At 35.7% G+C, this 18,706-nt stretch overlaps 2 protein-coding genes across 10 annotated transcripts; both read left to right on the forward strand.

Annotated features, from left to right (window-relative positions):
- Positions 1-758: 758 nt before the first annotated feature.
- On the forward strand, positions 759-3,720 carry LOC113238868 (zinc finger protein 708-like). Its single transcript, XM_026475710.1, has 2 exons — positions 759-2,697; positions 2,825-3,720. Exon 1 carries the CDS (start codon positions 1,040-1,042, stop codon positions 2,666-2,668), a length of 1,629 nt encoding a protein of 542 aa, XP_026331495.1. The 5' UTR covers positions 759-1,039; the 3' UTR covers positions 2,669-2,697; positions 2,825-3,720.
- Positions 3,721-6,408: 2,688 nt separating this feature from the next.
- Positions 6,409-18,326, forward strand: LOC113238870 (zinc finger protein 525-like). 9 transcript variants are annotated; one of them, XM_026475714.1, is made up of 4 exons: positions 6,435-6,668; positions 6,889-7,995; positions 16,218-16,927; positions 16,969-18,326. In XM_026475714.1, exons 2-4 carry the CDS (start codon positions 6,996-6,998, stop codon positions 16,987-16,989), a joined length of 1,731 nt encoding a protein of 576 aa, XP_026331499.1. In that variant the 5' UTR covers positions 6,435-6,668; positions 6,889-6,995; the 3' UTR covers positions 16,990-18,326. The 9 variants fall into 9 exon arrangements, with proteins under 9 accessions (XP_026331498.1, XP_026331499.1, XP_026331497.1 ...); XM_026475716.1 differs by lacking the exons at positions 6,435-6,668; positions 6,889-7,995 and adding exons at positions 10,214-10,358; positions 12,728-12,948; positions 14,750-14,997 and having other exon boundaries at positions 15,779-18,326; XM_026475715.1 differs by lacking the exons at positions 6,435-6,668; positions 6,889-7,995 and adding exons at positions 10,214-10,358; positions 12,731-12,948; positions 14,750-14,997 and having other exon boundaries at positions 15,779-18,326.
- Positions 18,327-18,706: the final 380 nt, after the last annotated feature.

Genomic DNA, 18,706 nt, shown 5'->3' on the forward strand with positions numbered 1-18,706 from the left:
AACAAAAAAAAAGTGATCTCTATAAACTATGGAATCATTGAAATCTGACTCTGTTTGTTGTGGATTCGCTGGACCTTTTGGAGGGAAGTGTCGTTTTTATTTTGACTTTCAATTATTTTGTGAAATCTAGTTTAAAGTGGAACAGGATAGTGCTATTGTGCCTTAATCGAAGATTAAAACGCGAAATTATACGAATCTCGAACTGAAATACCCGTATCGGCCCGTTTTAAGGAATCCCGAATCAATCCAAACACGCGGCCTCAAATTGCCTATCCTTTTTGTAGCGGCCGTAGTTACAGAAACATAATTAAACTTCATGTTTAGGCTGATGGCTTTGCCAAAGCCTTAATAAATTAAAAAAAAAAAAGAAGAAATAAGAATGTATGATTTCTACTTGTCTATAGTTATCTGTGGTGTGATTTTTTGCTGCAGTTACTTCGATAGGTGTAAGTTTTATCCAATTGCTAGAAGTCAGACAGAAAACGTCGTGATCAATTCTACATGTCAGTCGAAAAGGTCACACCAAAACTATATAATTCAAGTATTTAGATTTTTTTTTAAAATACCAAATGACGAGACCAACAAGTCGTGCGCCTAGTGGTAAGCGACACGCCTGTCCATAACTGATGCAGTGCTACTCAGTGCGTTAAATCGTAAAGATCTTAAGGGCACTGCCACTGCGTCCTTTACATAGCCCTGAAACATAAGCTGACAAGTCCCATGTGTCTGTAATTTCACCAGCACCGTTGCCCTTCCACACCAGAACGCAGTAATGTTCACATGTAATACTAATTTTATGACAATTTGGTAGAGTTAGCTTGGAAAAGCCTTTCTTGTCAACCAACCTATTCAATATTGAAGTCATTCCACATTGAATACTGGATTAAAGTCTGTTAAATAATAAAATATGTATAATTCATTTATGCACCTATGTTGCTTTTTGTTTCAGATTAAAACTGAAATTCTAAACTCATTGTGAGAAGTGATTATACCTGTAAGCACATTACAATAGTAGTATACAATTAAATAACAGCTAACAATGTCACACATGGACCTACAAGATATTATGAACATTAAGGAGGAGGCAAGCGAATTAGGAAACAGCCCAATGGGTTTACAGGTAAATATCGACATCAAACAAGAGCCAGTTGGTGTTGCAGAAGAACACACCACGGAGACGGTGGATCTGTATACTGATCATGATATCAAAGAAGAAATCGTCATAGGCCCAGTGATGTTGCAGCCTCCTGCTGTCGGTGAAGCAAAATGTGTGCAAAGCACATCTGATAAGTTGAATATTTGTACTCAACCTTATAAATGTAATATTTGTAATGTAGATTTTATAAGCAGCCATAAACTTATGTGTCATAAACTGACTCATACTGGAGAGAAATCAAACAAGTGTGAGCACTGTAGCAAATCTTTTGCCAAAAAGTCAAATCTTACCAGACATTTAATTATCCATACAAGAGGGAAGCCACATGAATGTGAACATTGTCATATATTTTTTACCAATAAATCTCACCTTAACAGACACTTAATAATCCATACAGGAGAGAAACCATACAAGTGTGAACATTGTAACAAATCTTTTACCCGAAAATCTGTTATTGTCAGACATTTAATAACCCATAGAGGAGAGAAACCTTACAAGTGTGAACATTGTAACAAATTTTTTACACAAAAATCTGCTCTTAACAGACATTTAATGATCCTTACAGGAGCAAAACCATATCATTGTGTTTATTGTAACAAATCTTTTTACAGTAAAGCAAAACACAATTATCATTTAAGGACTCATACTGGAGACAGACCATATAGGTGTGAACATTGTAACAAATCTTTTACCATTAAAGCATATCTTAATTATCATTTAAAGTCTCATACTGGAGAGAGACCATTTAAATGTGAACATTGTAACAAAACTTTTATCCGAAAAGGAACTTTTAATCAACATTTAAGACTTCATACTGGAGAGAGACCGTATAAGTGTGAACATTGTAACAAAACTTTTAACTGTAAAGCAAATCATAATATTCATTTAGGGACTCATTCTACAGATAACCCATACAAATGTGAACATTGTAACAAATCCTTTACCCAAAAATCTGTCCTTAAGAAACATTTAATAGTCCATACAGAAGAGAAACCATATAACTGTGAATATTGTAACAAATCTTTTTACAGTAAAACAAATCATAATTATCATATAAGGACTCATACTGGACAGAGACCATATATGTGTGAACATTGTAACAAATCTTTTACCCAAAAATCTCATCTGAAAGTACATTTAATGACCCATAGTGCAGAGAACCTGTACAAATGTGAATGTTGTAACAAATGTTTTACCCAAAAATCTGCTCTTAACAGACATTTAATAATCCATACAGAAGAGAAACCATATGAGTGTGAGCATTGTAACAAATCTTTTACCCAAAAATATGCTCTTAACAGACATTTAATAATCCATTCAGGAGAGAGACCATATAAGTGTGAACATTGTAACAAATCTTTTACCCAAAAATATATTCTTAACAGACATTTAATAATCCATACAGGTGAGAGACCATATAAGTGTGACCATTTGCATTGTAACAAAACTTATAACTATAAAGCAAGTCTTAATATTCATTTAAGGACTCATACTGGAGAGAGACCATCCTAATGTGGACATTGTAACAAAACTTTTAACAGGAAAGCATATCGTCTGATTAAAGGTAAAACCTTGAGTTTCACCTGCAGAAAGATAGTGATTTTCTTACCATAGCCATATTAAGACTTTTTGTAGAAATGTCACTTATGTGGTTTTACCTTTTAACAGACGATATCATGATTATTATTTAAGGCCTCGTACTGTTGAGAAGCCACACAAGTGTGATATGATATTTGCAATAAGTATTTTATAAGAAAAGCAGCACTTCAGTACCATATAGTAAGCCATACCACAGATTACGTTAATAGTTACTAAGGAAGCCTACTACAATCATACAATACAAGTTTGATATTTGCAATAAAATTTCTATAACAATATGTGATCTGAAGAACCATACAAGGACTCATAGTAGGCAGAAACCTAGGAGTGTGACCTGTAACAAACTTGTTACGAATAATGATGTGTCACACTGTTGAAAGACCATAACATTAAATTAAAATATGTATTTGTGTGTTCACTAGCTTAGGTTTGAGTTAATAACTCTATGTGGGGATACTTTGAAAACAACAATTATTATAAAATTTTTATTGATTTAAATGTTTCACCATCATGACATTCAATTATTTTTTGTGAAATTACTCTACTAGTATAGTTATAATTATTAATACAAAAATCGGACACTAAGAAAAAAGCCTTCGATCCGGCCGGATAACTGTCGGTTGACACTTCGTCGTTGGTTATATGCTCCTGAATGTACTAGACTAGTTTTCGTAGTTTTATTGGTTCTCTGTACAAATTTTCATCTCCTATTTTACCCCCTTTTAGATTTGTTTTAGTGACAAACAGTCCCATCTATCTATACCAAAATTCATCATAAATGGTTCGTTATATGCTAAAATTAAACGTGAAAATGTAACAAAGTTAATTTCGCATTTTTATTAGTATTTGAAGTTTGTGAAATGTAATATTTTCGGCTGAAATACTTAAATCCTTGGTCAACAAATAATTTAAAAAAAGGTTTGTGGTTGTTAGAGCCTTATGGTCGTATTCTAGAACTCTACTCAATGCTCAAGTCAGGACTTGAGTATGATTCAAAGCACTAGGGGTCGTATTCTAGAACTCTATTCAATGCTCAAGTCAGGATTGCACTGGCAACACAAGCACTGGAAATACGACCCTAATGGCAGGGACTTGAGTATGATATCAAGTGCTTTAAACCATACTCAAATCCTAACTTGAGCATTGAGTAGAGTTCTAGAATACGACCCTTAAAATCATATTCAAGTCCTTGCCATTAGGGTCGTATTCCAGAACTGTACTCAATGCTCAAGTCAGGACTTGAGTATTGCAGTGAGCACTGAACTATTGCGTGCCGTCTTAAGACCAAAGAGATAACATTACACTGGTCTGTGTCAAACATCAGAATCGAAAATACGTAACGTCATCTTAAATGCCAACCGTGTCAATTTTGCAGTACATGATACGGTTGTCAAAGGTAAGTACATCAAATGTCAAAACAAATGGTTTTTCCAAGTGTTTTATTGAATTATTCGCATGTATTTGAAAAAGCAATGATCGACCGAACGTAACATTGTACAGGCACGTATTATTTTTCTGTCTATAAATAACACAAAAGTCCAAATATATCATGTAATTAGACATATTTAAGTGTTTATTCATAAATCTTGCTAAGTTTTGCTTTGGTTTCTTCAGATTGCCTGTTTGTTTATATATTTTGATGATTGTTGTTAACGATTATTTTGAGATAGTGTTGTTCTTGGAAGCGTACATATTGTCGATATTCTGTTATTAAAATAATTCACTACGAGGTTTTTCTTATTTTCTTATTATTGTCTTTACTATTTCAAGTTTACCTACAAATCGAAAAAGAAAAAAGAATGGTTAGAAATCATACCGCCGTATAATAGTGCCGAATATACTAAACATTGAATCAAGGACCATTTTCATTTATTCGCTTCATTTTGAAGAGTAAAATTTTAACATAACTTTGAATGTAACTAGATTACATGATAATGCAATTCCATCATTGGGTGTATTGGTAAATATTTTTATATTTAATTTAGATTAAACAAGACTCATATAATAGGCTTTCTCGGTTCCTGAAAACAAAATTATCCACTCGTTTCAGATTTTTTTCCCACTGACAACTCTAACTACTAAAAATTCTTATTTTATAAAGCCAGCAATGCAATGACCATGTTGGTCCAATGTTGTCGGGTGAAGGCTAATACCAACGTATAGACAGCCGATTTTCCTTGCCTTGCCTTGCCATCGTTCGGTGGAACTGCTGACCTAGTGAAGGCGAGCGCTAACGTGTTCCTTTGACGTGGCTTGTCACAACTTGCAGTCGCTCGTGGCTACTTGTCTCACGTCGTAGAAGTGTTGTTTTTTCTGTACAAATCAAAGGCGCTCGGCCAATAGTAGTCAATTAACATTGTATAATCAGACATTTGCATGCTGTTTAATATATCGGCTCATCAGTAGAACAAGATCTATGTGCAAGACTACTTGTTCTCAGGACATAGAACATTTCGTTCGTTCTTCTTCGCTGTGGATGTCTGTTCGACTGTTGTTCGGTTTTATATTTCCGAAACGAAATAAGATATATGAATTCTCAAAACACCTTTACATAGGCCTTAGTTTGAATAACGAAATTTTGTTTGTGTGTAAATTGGTAATATTACTACTTTCATTTATTTCCAAAATTAAATGGAAGTATTAAAGATTCACTTAAATCAGTCACTGATATTAATTCTGTACCAATGCATAAATACAAAAAAGCCTACACTATTTGGAATCTGTTTAAAAATTTCTCTATGAAAATATGAATATTGAGGTTGGAAATGTATAGGAGTTATATTTCAAAGTTTTCTCTTTTTTATATACTTTCATTGAGTATATAACCAGAAATAGAGACGAAATAAGGGCCATATATTCCTAGTAACGCATTAGCGATACAGCTCTTATAAATATCAACTCCCGTTTGCACTGAAATATAGACAGGCCAACTACTGACCTGTGCGTACGTCTCGGAATATTCCAAAAAATATTGTGTATTTATTGTAATAAAGATAATATCTGTAACAATGCCGTGCTGTTCTATTAGGTGGTGTGAGAAAAACAGCAAAACATCTAATTACAAAACAAATGGAATCACATTTAATTGGTAATTAAATAAGTAATTTTGCAATTTTCGTCCATTATAGCAAAGCTCAAGTGAACTGGTGGATTTGAAGTGAAACAGTTGATGACACCCGTCAATTGTTTCGAACTCGGGCTAGCCAATCGGAGCGCAGTTGTCACAGTAATGATATGGCTGAATAGTTTTTAAAGAAATTAAATGATATTTCGTCTATATTTCTGGTTATATACTCGATGTATACTCTCAAATTACATTTTTCTGTGCAAATTCACTTTTCGTAATATTGTAGTATTTGTAAACGCAAAACAGTAAATTCAAAATTTTAATGTGACATTTCCGGATATTCCCATGTAACTTAAAATATTCCCAAATGGAATATTGATCTATTTTAATTAAATGTTTGCATGTCGATAATGGCTTATCGATAGATTATGGTGCGACACTGAAGAAATCCGCCATTTGTTCGTTCAATTTTTGTTTAAAAAAAAAAAAAAAAAAAAAGGTATGCAGATGCACGTTCATTCCGTAGTTAGGGCACCTTCTTTCTTTTATTTTTTTTCCATCTTCTAAGATGGAAACTACCATATAACCTCTGATTTATATCAACATTACTTGACCCTTAGTTTCCATAGTCTAAGGTACTCGAAGATCACAAAATCGTAGTATCCTTGGTATCTTGTGAGTATAGTGTCTGTGCTTGGTATACTCTACGTTTGTGCAGAAAAGAAATAGTTGCTTGAGGCTTGAACGCAGAACGAAAGCGTTGTGATGAAACCTACATGTCAGTCGGAAAAGGTGTACACAGTTCTTTGAAAACTCCCAGTTTTCCTTATATCTCAGTGCCGCACAGTGAGTCGTACATTCATGGGTTAAAGAAGTTGATAAAATGCTCTCATAGAAGGCATGATGTTAGTTCGTTGTTCACACCAACACTTACGCAAAGATTTGGATGCAATTTGGCAGACTTAACATGGAAAAGTCTTATTTTGGCAATAAACTTGCCCAACACTGAATACTGGATTTAAATCTGTTAAACGTAAGTTCATTTATAAATTGCAATTTGTTTCAGATTAAAACAACCTTGGATAGCACTCTGAACTCACCGTGAAAAGTAATTGTCCCTTTGTGCATATTACAATAGTAAGTTTACAATTAAATTGTCTGTAACAGCTAACAATGTCACACATGGACGTAAAACAAGAAATTGTGAATGTTAAGGAGGAGGCAAGTGAATTGGAAAACAGCCCAATGGGTTTGCTTGTGAATATCAAACAAGAGCCAGTTGATGTTGAGGAAAAACATAACACAGAGACGCTGAATCTGTATGCAGATCATGAAATCAAGAAAGAGGTGGTCATAGGTCCAGTGGTGTTGCAGCCACCTACTGTCAACAAAATTAGTCATAAACTTACTGATACTGGAGAGAAACTATATGAGTGTAACCACTGTAGCAAATCTTTTACCCAAAAATCATATCTCAACAAACATTTAATTATCCATACAGGAGAGAAACCATACAAGTGTGAACATTGTAACAAATCTTTTAACAGTAAAGCAAACTTTAACCAACATTTAATCATTCATACTGGAGAGAGACCATACAAATGTGAACATTGTAACAAATCTTTTAACAGTAAACCTTATTTTAATAAACATTTAAGGCTTCATACTGGAGAGAAACCATATGAGTGTGAACATTGTGACAAATCTTTTTACAGTAAAGCAAACCTTAATCAACATTTAATTACTCATACTAGAGAGAAACCGTACAAATGTGAACATTGTGATAAATCTTTTGCCAGCAAAGCCTATTGTAGACAACATTTGAGGCTTCATACTGGAGAGAGACCATTCAAGTGTGAACATTGCAACAAATCTTTTCACAGTAAAGCAAATCGGAATAGTCATGTAAAGTCTTGTATTGGACAGACACCATACAAGTGTAATATTTGCAGCAGATGTTTTGGGGACAAAACTTTATTGAAATATCATTTAATGAACCATACTGGGAAGGAGCCACACAAGTGTGATATTTGCCATAAACGTTTTGTAAAAAAATATTTTCTCAAGCAGCATTTGATGATTCATACTGGTGAGAAACCGTACAAGTGTGATATTTGCAATAAGGGTTTTGTAAAAAAATATTTTCTCAAGCAGCATTTGATGGTTCATACTGGCGAGAAACCGTACAAGTGTGATATTTGCAATAAGGGTTTTAGAAGAAAATGTTATCTCAACGACCATACAAAGACTCATAGTAGCAGTGTGACCTGTTACAGACTTGTCAGAGTTGCATTGTTGAAAGACCATACATTAAATAAAAATGAAAATATCGACAATTGAAAGCCAAAATGACATAAGCAATACTTTTCACTTCACCATTGGAACAGAAACATTAGCTGATATGACCCAAAAGTGTTGCTTATCCCATTTTGCCTTTCAAGTGTCAATATGTATTTGTGTGTTCACTAACTTAGGCATAAGCATTGACTTACAAATAAATGGATGACGGGTCTAATACAAAAACCACGAAAAAAATGTCCCAAGTCAACCTATTCGAAATTTAAATTGTAATGTCATCGCAGTATCGCGCTGACAGTAGAACAAATGAAGACTAAAGCGGAGCGTCGCGCTCTTTATACGATTTTAGCGCCTTACAAGTGCGGACACTTTTTAGCGCGGACCCGACGTCTATATAATTGTAAGTCAATGGGCATAAGGTTATAATTGTTACTAACACAATATGGAGATAATCTGAATACAAGAATGAGTGTTATTATTATTATTAATCGTGGTGCTACTGAGGATATTTCTTAAGTTGAGTTTGAACCAGGTTGTGGTTTAGGCTCATGTGAATTGAACTGAACTTCCGACTGCTGTACGCTTTGCATTAATGGTACCAAGGTATCACATGCATATCTTATTGCATTTCAGCATACCACTTTTACTCTTTAAGAGTCTACGCTACCTCAAATGGCTTTGGTTGATTTCACATAACAGTGAAAGTGTTGAATCGATCACTGGATAAAATATATAGTAAAATTGAGGATATTATATACATTACTACTTACTACCTCAGCTCGGATTCAAAATTTTCCTTTTCTAAAAAAAATTCATGTTTTTTCAAGTGTTATTTTTCACTCCTGAAAATTTTTGGGAATAATGAATAATAAATTTATTATTATTATTATTGATTGAAAACGAATCCGAGCTGAGGTAGTAAGAACTCTTAAGGTAAAATTGCAGGATTCTTTCCACAGCTTTCTGTCATAGTCCTTGAAGTATAAGTAGATTATTATATTTATGGTTCATGACATTTAATTTATCTTTTGGTACATATGTAGGTGCACCAATTCTATCGGTTAAGTAATTATGGTACAAATGCTTTTATTTTATGTTTGGTTCGTGATGGTACCATCGTTGTTTTTATTTTCATAACACAAGTGCTATAGCTACTTACTTTGAGATCTGAGCAACGTAGGTATGTGATGTTGTCTAATGTATATATATTTTAAATTAATAATAATGTATATTATCATGGCGTGCAAGTGTGTTGAATTTGATGAAGAAAATAAAAGTAAATGAAACAAGTTCAATTTATTTTAAATTTGCTTCCTAGACGAGCTGGCAAGGTTCAACCGTGCAACTCAAGCCTTTAAGGTTCAAAACTTATTCCTAAGGAACGTCCACTAATTATCTCGCTCCCATCGCCTTGACCGCGTCTGTGGCTCCGCAAACAGTTCCTATTCCTACTGAACTAAAAAACAGGTGAACTTGTAAGTTCGTGCACAAGGAATTAATTCCTTTCGGTCAGTGTCAGGACATCATACATAACAATTCCTATAGGTACTTCGTTCAACCATTTATTTACCTTTTGACAGCTCGAATTCTAATCAACTGGCGATGTCACAATGCGTTTCCGATTCGATTCTTTACAACAATCGATTTTATTTAGGAAGAAGTTTTAATCGTGAACGTGAGCGGGTTCAAAAAAGAAGTTATTGTCTGATTGGGATCGTGAGGGTTTCACAATTTGTGTACTCAAGAATTAATAATTAATGTTAATAAGGATTTAAGTGATGATTCCCGTTCATATGGAGCAGAATCCGACGATTCATTGTAATAAACAACAAAAATTTATTTATAATTTATTTATTTTATATAATTTTATTGTAATTTATTAGACAGACAGGTACCAAAATTTATCAACTTGAATAATCTACGTTACATAATTAAAATCTTCATAAGTAAAATCGATTGTTATAAAAAAAATCGAATCTGAAACGCATCAGGACATCACTAACGGACTACAATTCGAACTGTCAAAAGTTAAATACATCAATGGTCTCAATGGTTGACGATTTCCCAAATACTTACTTTACTTCTTTTCTGCCACAAATTAGAAAGATATAGGATTCTGCTCGTTGGTGTGTTGTCTAACACACGTGTTTTATACTGACCCGTGTGTTTACGATTGAGATTCTAAATATTGTGCTGTATACTTGTTTTGGTGAAAGATTACTAACAAAATTTGATCTGGTAAGTGTCTTATTTTCCTTTCCTTGATGGAGTCAGACGCAGTCAGATGGAGTCAGATGTCAATGCAAGTGGTGATTTTGCGTCATCACAGGTTCTTTTTTCGCAAATTCAAACTCCCAAATCTGCTCAAAAGCGCCCTGCACTTACGGACGTAAATATCGTCAAAGCAAAAAGAGGAACATCGTCTGCCCCCATCCAAACCGTTTTCACTGTTCCTGGTTACGAAAAAGATTTTAAAATCAAGTTCTCATCCTTTGACAAAGCGCCATTCTCTGTTCAGATATCAAAAATCGATGATATCCATTTTCCTGGCAGTGACAGTTAGTGCCATTAAAGTAGCTCAATTACTTCACAAAAATAAAGTTCCCGGCACTGTACAAGGTGGGATTAGATAGTTAGGCAGGAATAAAGTGTGCGTAGAATTCAAGACTCCAGAAGAAACAAACCTGTTTATAGACTGAATTCTTAAATAAGAATAAACTTACTGCTAACATTCGTAAGATACCAGGTATCATGTATGGGAATAGTTTGTCATGTCCCCAAGGACTGGTCAATGGAAGAATTTCTGTCCTCCCTGAAATCTCCCAGTACATGCAGTTCAGTTATCAGAGCCAGACGCCTATCAAGAAATGTTACTACTGATGGTGTAAGTGAATGGACCCTGACATCAAGTGCGGTTTTAACTTTTGTTGGGCAGGTACTTCCTGATAAAGTATATTGCTTTAATATGTCTCCCAATCGAGATTTATCAATTACCTACGGTTCAATGTCGTAATTGCTCATGATTTGGTCACGTAAGTAAGGACTGCCGCTCAAAGCCTCAGTCCTAAAAATGCTCTGAAAATCACACAGGTGATTCTTATGATGTAGCTGACTTAAATGTATCTTGTTTCCTGTGTCCAGGAAAACATAAGGCTACTAAAAAAAATCCCTAAAAATTGTTATATCTGAATAGAACATCTCTTACTCAGAAGCATCAAAATGTTTCAGGTGTGTGAGATTTTCTTATTCAGAGTCTATTAGGACCACTCAGACCCCACAGACCCCCCCCCCGTCCCAATTACCAGTCTCCAAAAAATGTATTGTCCACACCTACATCTCAGACTTCTTACAGAAAGACTGTCAATGTAACTGCGACCCCGGCATTCTCACTTCCAAATGGTAATGTCTTAAATAGGCCTGAAGAACCCGACTCACCATCCCCTATTGATAACTTAGCTGAACTACTCACTGCTACTTTAATAAACATCCTAGAAAAATTCTCAGATATTATTCCTCCTTATGTTTTGACCCTGCTCAATCGTAGATAACCATGTTTAAAAATAAACCTTATAATGGACCTTAGTTTCCTCCAAAGGAATTGTAGAAAAATAAAAAATAAAAAACAAGAAATTTTTGTTGTTCTTGCCATTTCCGAGACGTGGCTTAGGCCGGGGCGCCAGTTTAGGTTACCTGGCTTTTCGTGTCTCCAGGATGACAGGGATGATGGATGGGCTGGCTGTTCTTTATTCATCAGTAGATCTATCTCCTACAATGAGATTCCTATTCCTCCACATAGACTGCATGTTGTCGCTGCCAGAGCAATGAATATTTCCTTCATATCTGTTTACCCTTCCCTAGAACTAATAATGGAATTAAAAACCCTCCTTGCCCCAATTAATGGCCCTCTTATCATCCTGGTAGATTTTAACTGTAAACATACCATGTGGGGCTCTCACTTCTTCTTAGATTTCCTGGATATTAACGTCTGCGTCTTATATGATGGTTCAGCCACTCGCAGAGTCTTACCTATCCAAAACCCTAGTGCCATTGACCTAACTCTGGTTTCGCCCTCAATGGCCCCTCTTCTCAATTGGAAAGTGCTCCATCATTCCGCCCTCTCTCCCAGGGACATTGCTCCCCTTTTTTTTAAAAGAGGAGCAATCGATATTTTTATCGATTGGAGAAATCGGACTGGGACAAGTTCTCCTCTATTCTTGAAGAGGAATTATCAAATTCACCAGATTTTAATTCTGATAACTTCTTGAATCTATATGGTAAATTCGCAGGCGCTCTTTCTACAGCAGCAATTAAATTTATCCCCATTAAAAATTCAGCTAATGGTAAGCTTTCTTCTCCTCTGTGGTGGGATTCTGAATGCACTGCCAGTGTTCGCGAGCAAAATTTAGTCGAGAATATCTATGCTGCTGATCTCAATATGGGCAACTATATTATGTACCTACTACTACTACTACTATATACCTTCCAAAAAACATCAGCACGTATTAAAAGATCGCCAAAAAGAAAGACTTGGGATGGCAGAGATTCTGTGAGACTCTTTCTCCACGCTCCCCCGCATCACTAATATGGAAAAAGGTCAAATGTTTCAGAAGATCAACGTCATCGACTAATAATCGTACCCCTAACATTGCCGATCCTTTGCTCACCGGATTCGAGGGCACACTGGCCCCCGCCTTTGTACCTGATGAGGATTGCCTTCCCACATCCCCTACGTCGAGAAGCTTACCAGATAGAATGGAGGACATATTCACATTTGCCGAGTTAAACTGTGCATTGGATAATCTAAGGGACTCCTCACCAGGTGTTAACGGTATCCCCTACTCTTTTATTACTAAATCGTCAACTAGTTCCAAAACATTTTTTCTAAATTTAATCAATAATTTCTTTGAGACCTGTAGAATACCGCAAAGTTGGAAGACACAAATAATAGTCCCAATTCTCAAACCAGACAAAGATCCCAATATGGCAACATCCTATCGACAGCAGAGCAGGGGACTGCTTTCTAAATCCCAATTTGGCTTTAGACGAGGAATGGGCACCTTAGATAGTCTTAGTGTTCTTACCACTGATATCCGGTCGGCTTTCTCTAAAAACCATCACGTAGTTGGAGTATTCCTGGACATAACTTCTGCATATGACAATGTACAACTTCCAATTCTCAGGTAGAAAATGCTTCAGCTGAGGTTAGGTTGGTTAACACAATTCGCGGTATGTTTATGGAGCGCTCCATATCTCTATGTGTCAAGGGAAATTATGAACCCCCAAGACTGGTCTGGGAAGGTCTACCTCAGGGATCTGTCTTGAGCCCCTTGCTATATAGCGTATACACTTCCGACCTCGATAAAACGGTAGACTGCTTTTGCAATATTCTGCAATACGCAGATGGTATTGCCCTATACGCGTCTTCGGCATCGGTGATAGACGCAACTAACCGACTTAATTCAGTCCTCTTTTATCTCAATAACTGGCTCACAGATCACGTACTATCTCTCTCAGTGGCTAAGTATAACGCTATTGTTTTTACTAGGAAGCGAAGTATTCCTGAAGTCACTTTATCCGTAAATGGTCAACAGGTTGATGTTCAGGACCAAGTCAAATTTCTCGGTCTCATCCTTGACGCTAAAATGACAGGTGTTCATCATCTTAACTATATATGCAGAAAAGTTGACTCCGGTATTAATGCGATGCGAGCACTTTTTGGTGTACGCTGGGGATCCTACCCCTACAGCCAAACAATGCTATACAATGCCATACTCCGCAGTCACTTTGATTACGGCGGATTCCTTCTAGAACCCTGCCACAAAATAGCCCTCTGCAAACTGGACAAAATCCAATCCAAATGTCTTCGGATCATAACTGGCCCTATGAAATCCTCCCCTTTTAACGCGCTCTAGGTAGAGTGCTCAGAGCCGCCTCTCTATCTCCGAAGACAACATCTGTGTGACAGGTTCTTATGCAAGGTTCTAGAAATCTCGTCTCATCCGTTGCTTGAAAAGCTTCAATCGCTCCACCAGTTGATCCCAACCTCTAATTATTGGTCCCATTAGGACCCCCCTCTTTTAGTGAATAGCCTAAATACATTTTCAAATACCGAAAACATACCAGTATATAATATAACAAAAACCCATTTTTTTAATTTGTGACTCCTAAATACACCAACCTACTATTCTCAATATTGGCACTGATAAAAATTCTGCAAATGCAAACTGAAAATTAGAAAACATAATTAAGAAGGATTGGAATAATTGGCTCTGTCTATATACTGACGCCTCTAAATTAGCAGAAGATAATGTCGGATCTGCAGTGTGGATCCCCAAGTACAAAATGATTATTTTGTACTTGGGGATTTAAAATTGAGGATTCTCAATTTTAAATCTCCCCCTGGCCTCAGTATTTACGGGCGAAGCGATCGCAATCTTGGAAGCAGTCCTGTACCCCGAATCTCACCACCTAAACAAAACAATCATATTATTGGATTCACTTAGTTGTCTACAAGATATTCGGCCTTCTCTTCCATGGTAAAGATAATTTTTTTTTGAGTCTTAAAATCAAAGATGCTCTATATAGATGCGAACTGGCGGGTATTGAAGTCGTTCTGACATGGATTCCAGACCACTGCGGTATTCTGGGGAATGAAACAGCTGACTTATGTGCTGAGGAAGCCACCCGGCTTGGAAATATCACACATTATCAATGCTATACCCGGGACCTCCATATTTCAGCCAAACCCCAAATATTTAAGATTTGGGACAATCTCTGGCAGAAGATCCGCTTATCTAAAGGCAAAAAATACGGAGACCTTCAACCGGACATACCTCGTCGTCCTAGGTTCTTTAAGCGCACAAACCTAAGTAAACTGGTAATGTCTATAATTATTTGACTGCGCCTAGGACACTAACTTCACCAGTTTTTTAGATTAGGGTCAGCATTCACAAATGGAATCGTCTCTTAGACAATTCCATTTGTGAATGCTGACAGGAAGAGGGTACTTTAGATCATATATTTTTCTACTGTACAAACATAAGAGTGTCCACCTGTACGACCTGCTCCCTGAAAATATGCCCCATCCCATTAATCTAGTATTTCTTTTGACCCAAGTTCATAGTCCTTTTGTAAATACCCTGTCCAAATTTATCCAAATCAACAATATTAAATTGTAATTACCTTGTCTATTAAAAACTATTTTCTGTTAAAAATGTAGTTACAGTACAATATTATATATTTATAAACCCATCCCCCCTTCTATTTTATTTTTTATATATGCATGTGATGTGAATGTCTGATTTGTGTTTTTGTGTTGTCTCTTTGAGAATCTATCTCATCATACTCAATTGATCTCCGGCTATCCAACCGTACATAGTCACACCAACGTAAAAGTGTTCTTTTCAACCCTGACATTAGTAGAATCATAGTGTAAATCGATAGAGCCATTATAAAGAAATTGGAATTGGAAACTGTTGGACGGAGTATAATACTCACCAACAATGGTATCTCATAGAAGGCATGATGTGAGTTCGTTGTTCACACCAACACTTTAACATGGAAAAGCCTATTTTGTCAATCAACTTGTCCAACACTGAACACTGGATTAAAATCTGTTACACATAAGTAATTAATTTATAAATTGCATTTTGTTTCAGATTAAAACAACCTTGGATAGCATTCTGAACTCACCGTGAAAAGTGATTATCCCTGTGTATGTTACAATAGTAAGTTTACAATTAAATTGCCTGTAACAGCTAACAATGTCACACATGGACGTAAAACACGAAATTGTGAATGTTAAGGAGGAGGCAAGCGAGTTGAAAAACAGCCCAATGGGTTTGCTTGTGACTATTAATATCAAACAAGAGCCAGTTGATGTTGAGGAAGTACATAACACAGAGACGCCGAATCTGTATGCAGATCATGAAATCAAGAAAGAGGTGGTCATAGGTCCAGTGGTGTTGCAGCCACCTACTGTCAACAAAATTAGTCATAAACTGACTCATACTGGAGAGAAAGTATATGAGTGTAACCACTGTAGCAAATCTTTTACCCAAAAATCATATCTCAACAAACATGTAATTATCCATTCAGGAGAGAAACCATACAAGTGTGAACATTGTAACAAATCTTTTAACAGTAAAGCAAACTTTAACCAACATTTAATCATTCATACTGGAGAGAGACCATACAAATGTGAACATTGTAACAAATCTTTTAACAGTAAAGCTTATTTTAATAAACATTTAAGGCTTCACACTGGAGAGAAACCATACGAATGTGAACATTGTGACAAATCTTTTTACAGTAAAGCAAACCTTAATCAACATTTAATTACTCATACTAGAGAGAAACCGTACAAATGTGAACATTGTGATAAATCTTTTGCCAGCAAAGCCTATTGTAGACAACATTTGAGGCTTCATACTGGCGAGAGACCATTCAAGTGTGAACATTGTAACAAGTCTTTTCATAGTAAAGCAAATCGGAATAGTCATATAAAGTTTTGTATTGGACAGACACCATACAAGTGTAATATTTGCAGTAGATGTTTTGGGGACAAAACTTTACTGAAATATCATTTAATGAACCATACTGGGAAGAAGCCACACAAGTGTGATATTTGCCATAAACGTTTTGTAAAAAAATATTTTCTCAAGCAGCATTTGATGATTCATACTGGCGAGAAACCGTACAAGTGTGATATTTGCAATAAGGGTTTTAGAAGAAAATGTTATCTCAAGGATCATACAAAGACACATAGTAGCAGTGTGACCTGTTACAGACTTGTCAGAGTCGAATTGTTGAAAGACCATGCATTAAATAAAAATTAAAATATCGACACTTGAAAGGCAAAATGACATAAGCGACACTTTTCACTTTACCATTGGAACAGAAACATTAGCTGATATGAGCCAAACGTGTTGCTTATCCCATTTTGCCTTTCAAGTGTCGATATGTATTTGTGTGTTCACTAACTTAGACATAAGGTTCAATATTCAATTAGGACAATAGGATCTCTGGATTGGCATTTTTTTAGAGAGGTATTGTGAAAAAAATCCAATGTCCGCAATATCGCAGATCCGACCCACTGTGCAAAGTTAACATAAATATAGTGTACCTGCCTGTCGCCAATTACGTCAATTTTTAATGTTCTTAAGTGATTACCCCGATCCCGAAAAGGTCCTGGGACCTAAAAATATTGTCGTAAGGCAGTCTCCATTTTCTGTCTATGTTCCTCGAAGTTTAGGTAAACAAACTACAAAGTACAAATGCTTTTATTTTATGTTTGGTTAAAAAACTTCTTGTTTATAAAAAAAAGATTGCGCGTGATGCTTTTTTGAAATTAGCTCCGATTCTGTGAGCACTTACTCTGTGTACGCCAGTAATTCTTATTCTCTGTGAATTGTTTAGTCAAAGTTATGGGGTTTTTGTTTCCTTTGTTGTCTTACTCGGTAGATTCGACATATAGGTATGGTAAACTCTCTTGTACTGTGTTCCAGGAATAGCTTTTTGTGATTAGGCTTTGTATTAGTTTTGTACCTACTATTTTGCTGCCGATTAGAGTTGTTGCTGGATACATCATTATTTTCCTTTTCTTTAATGCCTGGTCCCCCGTTATGGTGAGGATCCATATTCAAAATTTGTTGTTAAAATCAATGAAGAAAACCTATAAAACCTGACATTTCATTGGATAGGATAAATTGAATTTGCCACTCTGTTTGATTTCCTGCCAATTAAATGGAGTAATTTGTGTTGGCATCTAAATGACGTTCATGAGTGCAGTTTGGTAATTTTCCGAAAAATTTGAAAAAGTGAAAAGCTTAACAGAAAGATTTCTGAAGAATATAATTCGAAATCTCGTATTATTATTAGGTATCTCCTTTGAAGTGTTATTTAGCGTGAATTACAAAACAAAAGTCTACCTTTAGCTTAAACCAAGTTCATAGTTCTCGAAATGACTGAGTTCAGAAAAGTCTGATGTATGAATTGGATGTGAATTGAGTGAATATAATCAGATAACTGGAACCGACTATCAGACACGAAATCTGACATGTATTCCCAGGCTTACAAATATGTATTTAGTTTTAGGAGATTCATAGTAATATTCTATGATCTTATATGCGGTAGGTAGTATTAGTTTTATAGTTTCTTTAGTTTTATAAAATTTACATTATAATTTTATTTCAAAATATAATGTATATTTGTTGGTTTGAGTATGTTATTTTATATAGGTTAATTAATAATAATGTATTATCATGGCGTGTGTGTTGAATTTGATAAATAAAATAAAAGTCGTGAAACAAGTTCAATTTATTTTAGAATTGCCTCCTAAAGGAGCTGGCAAGGTTCAACCTTGCATCCCGAACAAAGTAGTCTAAACTACTTTATTTTGCTTGAGATGCACGGTCAACCGTGCACCTCAAGTCTTTAAGGTTCAAACCTTATACCTAAGGATAATCCACTAATTATCTCGCTCGCGTCGTCTCGCCCGCGTCTGGAGCTCCGCAAACAGTTCCTATTCCTTCTGAACTAAAAAACAGGTGAACTTGTAAGATCGTGCACAAGGAACTAATTCCTTT

This window comes from Hyposmocoma kahamanoa, unplaced genomic scaffold (genome assembly GCF_003589595.1).
Source record: "Hyposmocoma kahamanoa isolate Upper Pololo Valley unplaced genomic scaffold, ASM358959v1 98648, whole genome shotgun sequence".
Classification (NCBI taxonomy): Eukaryota; Metazoa; Arthropoda; class Insecta; order Lepidoptera; family Cosmopterigidae; genus Hyposmocoma; species Hyposmocoma kahamanoa.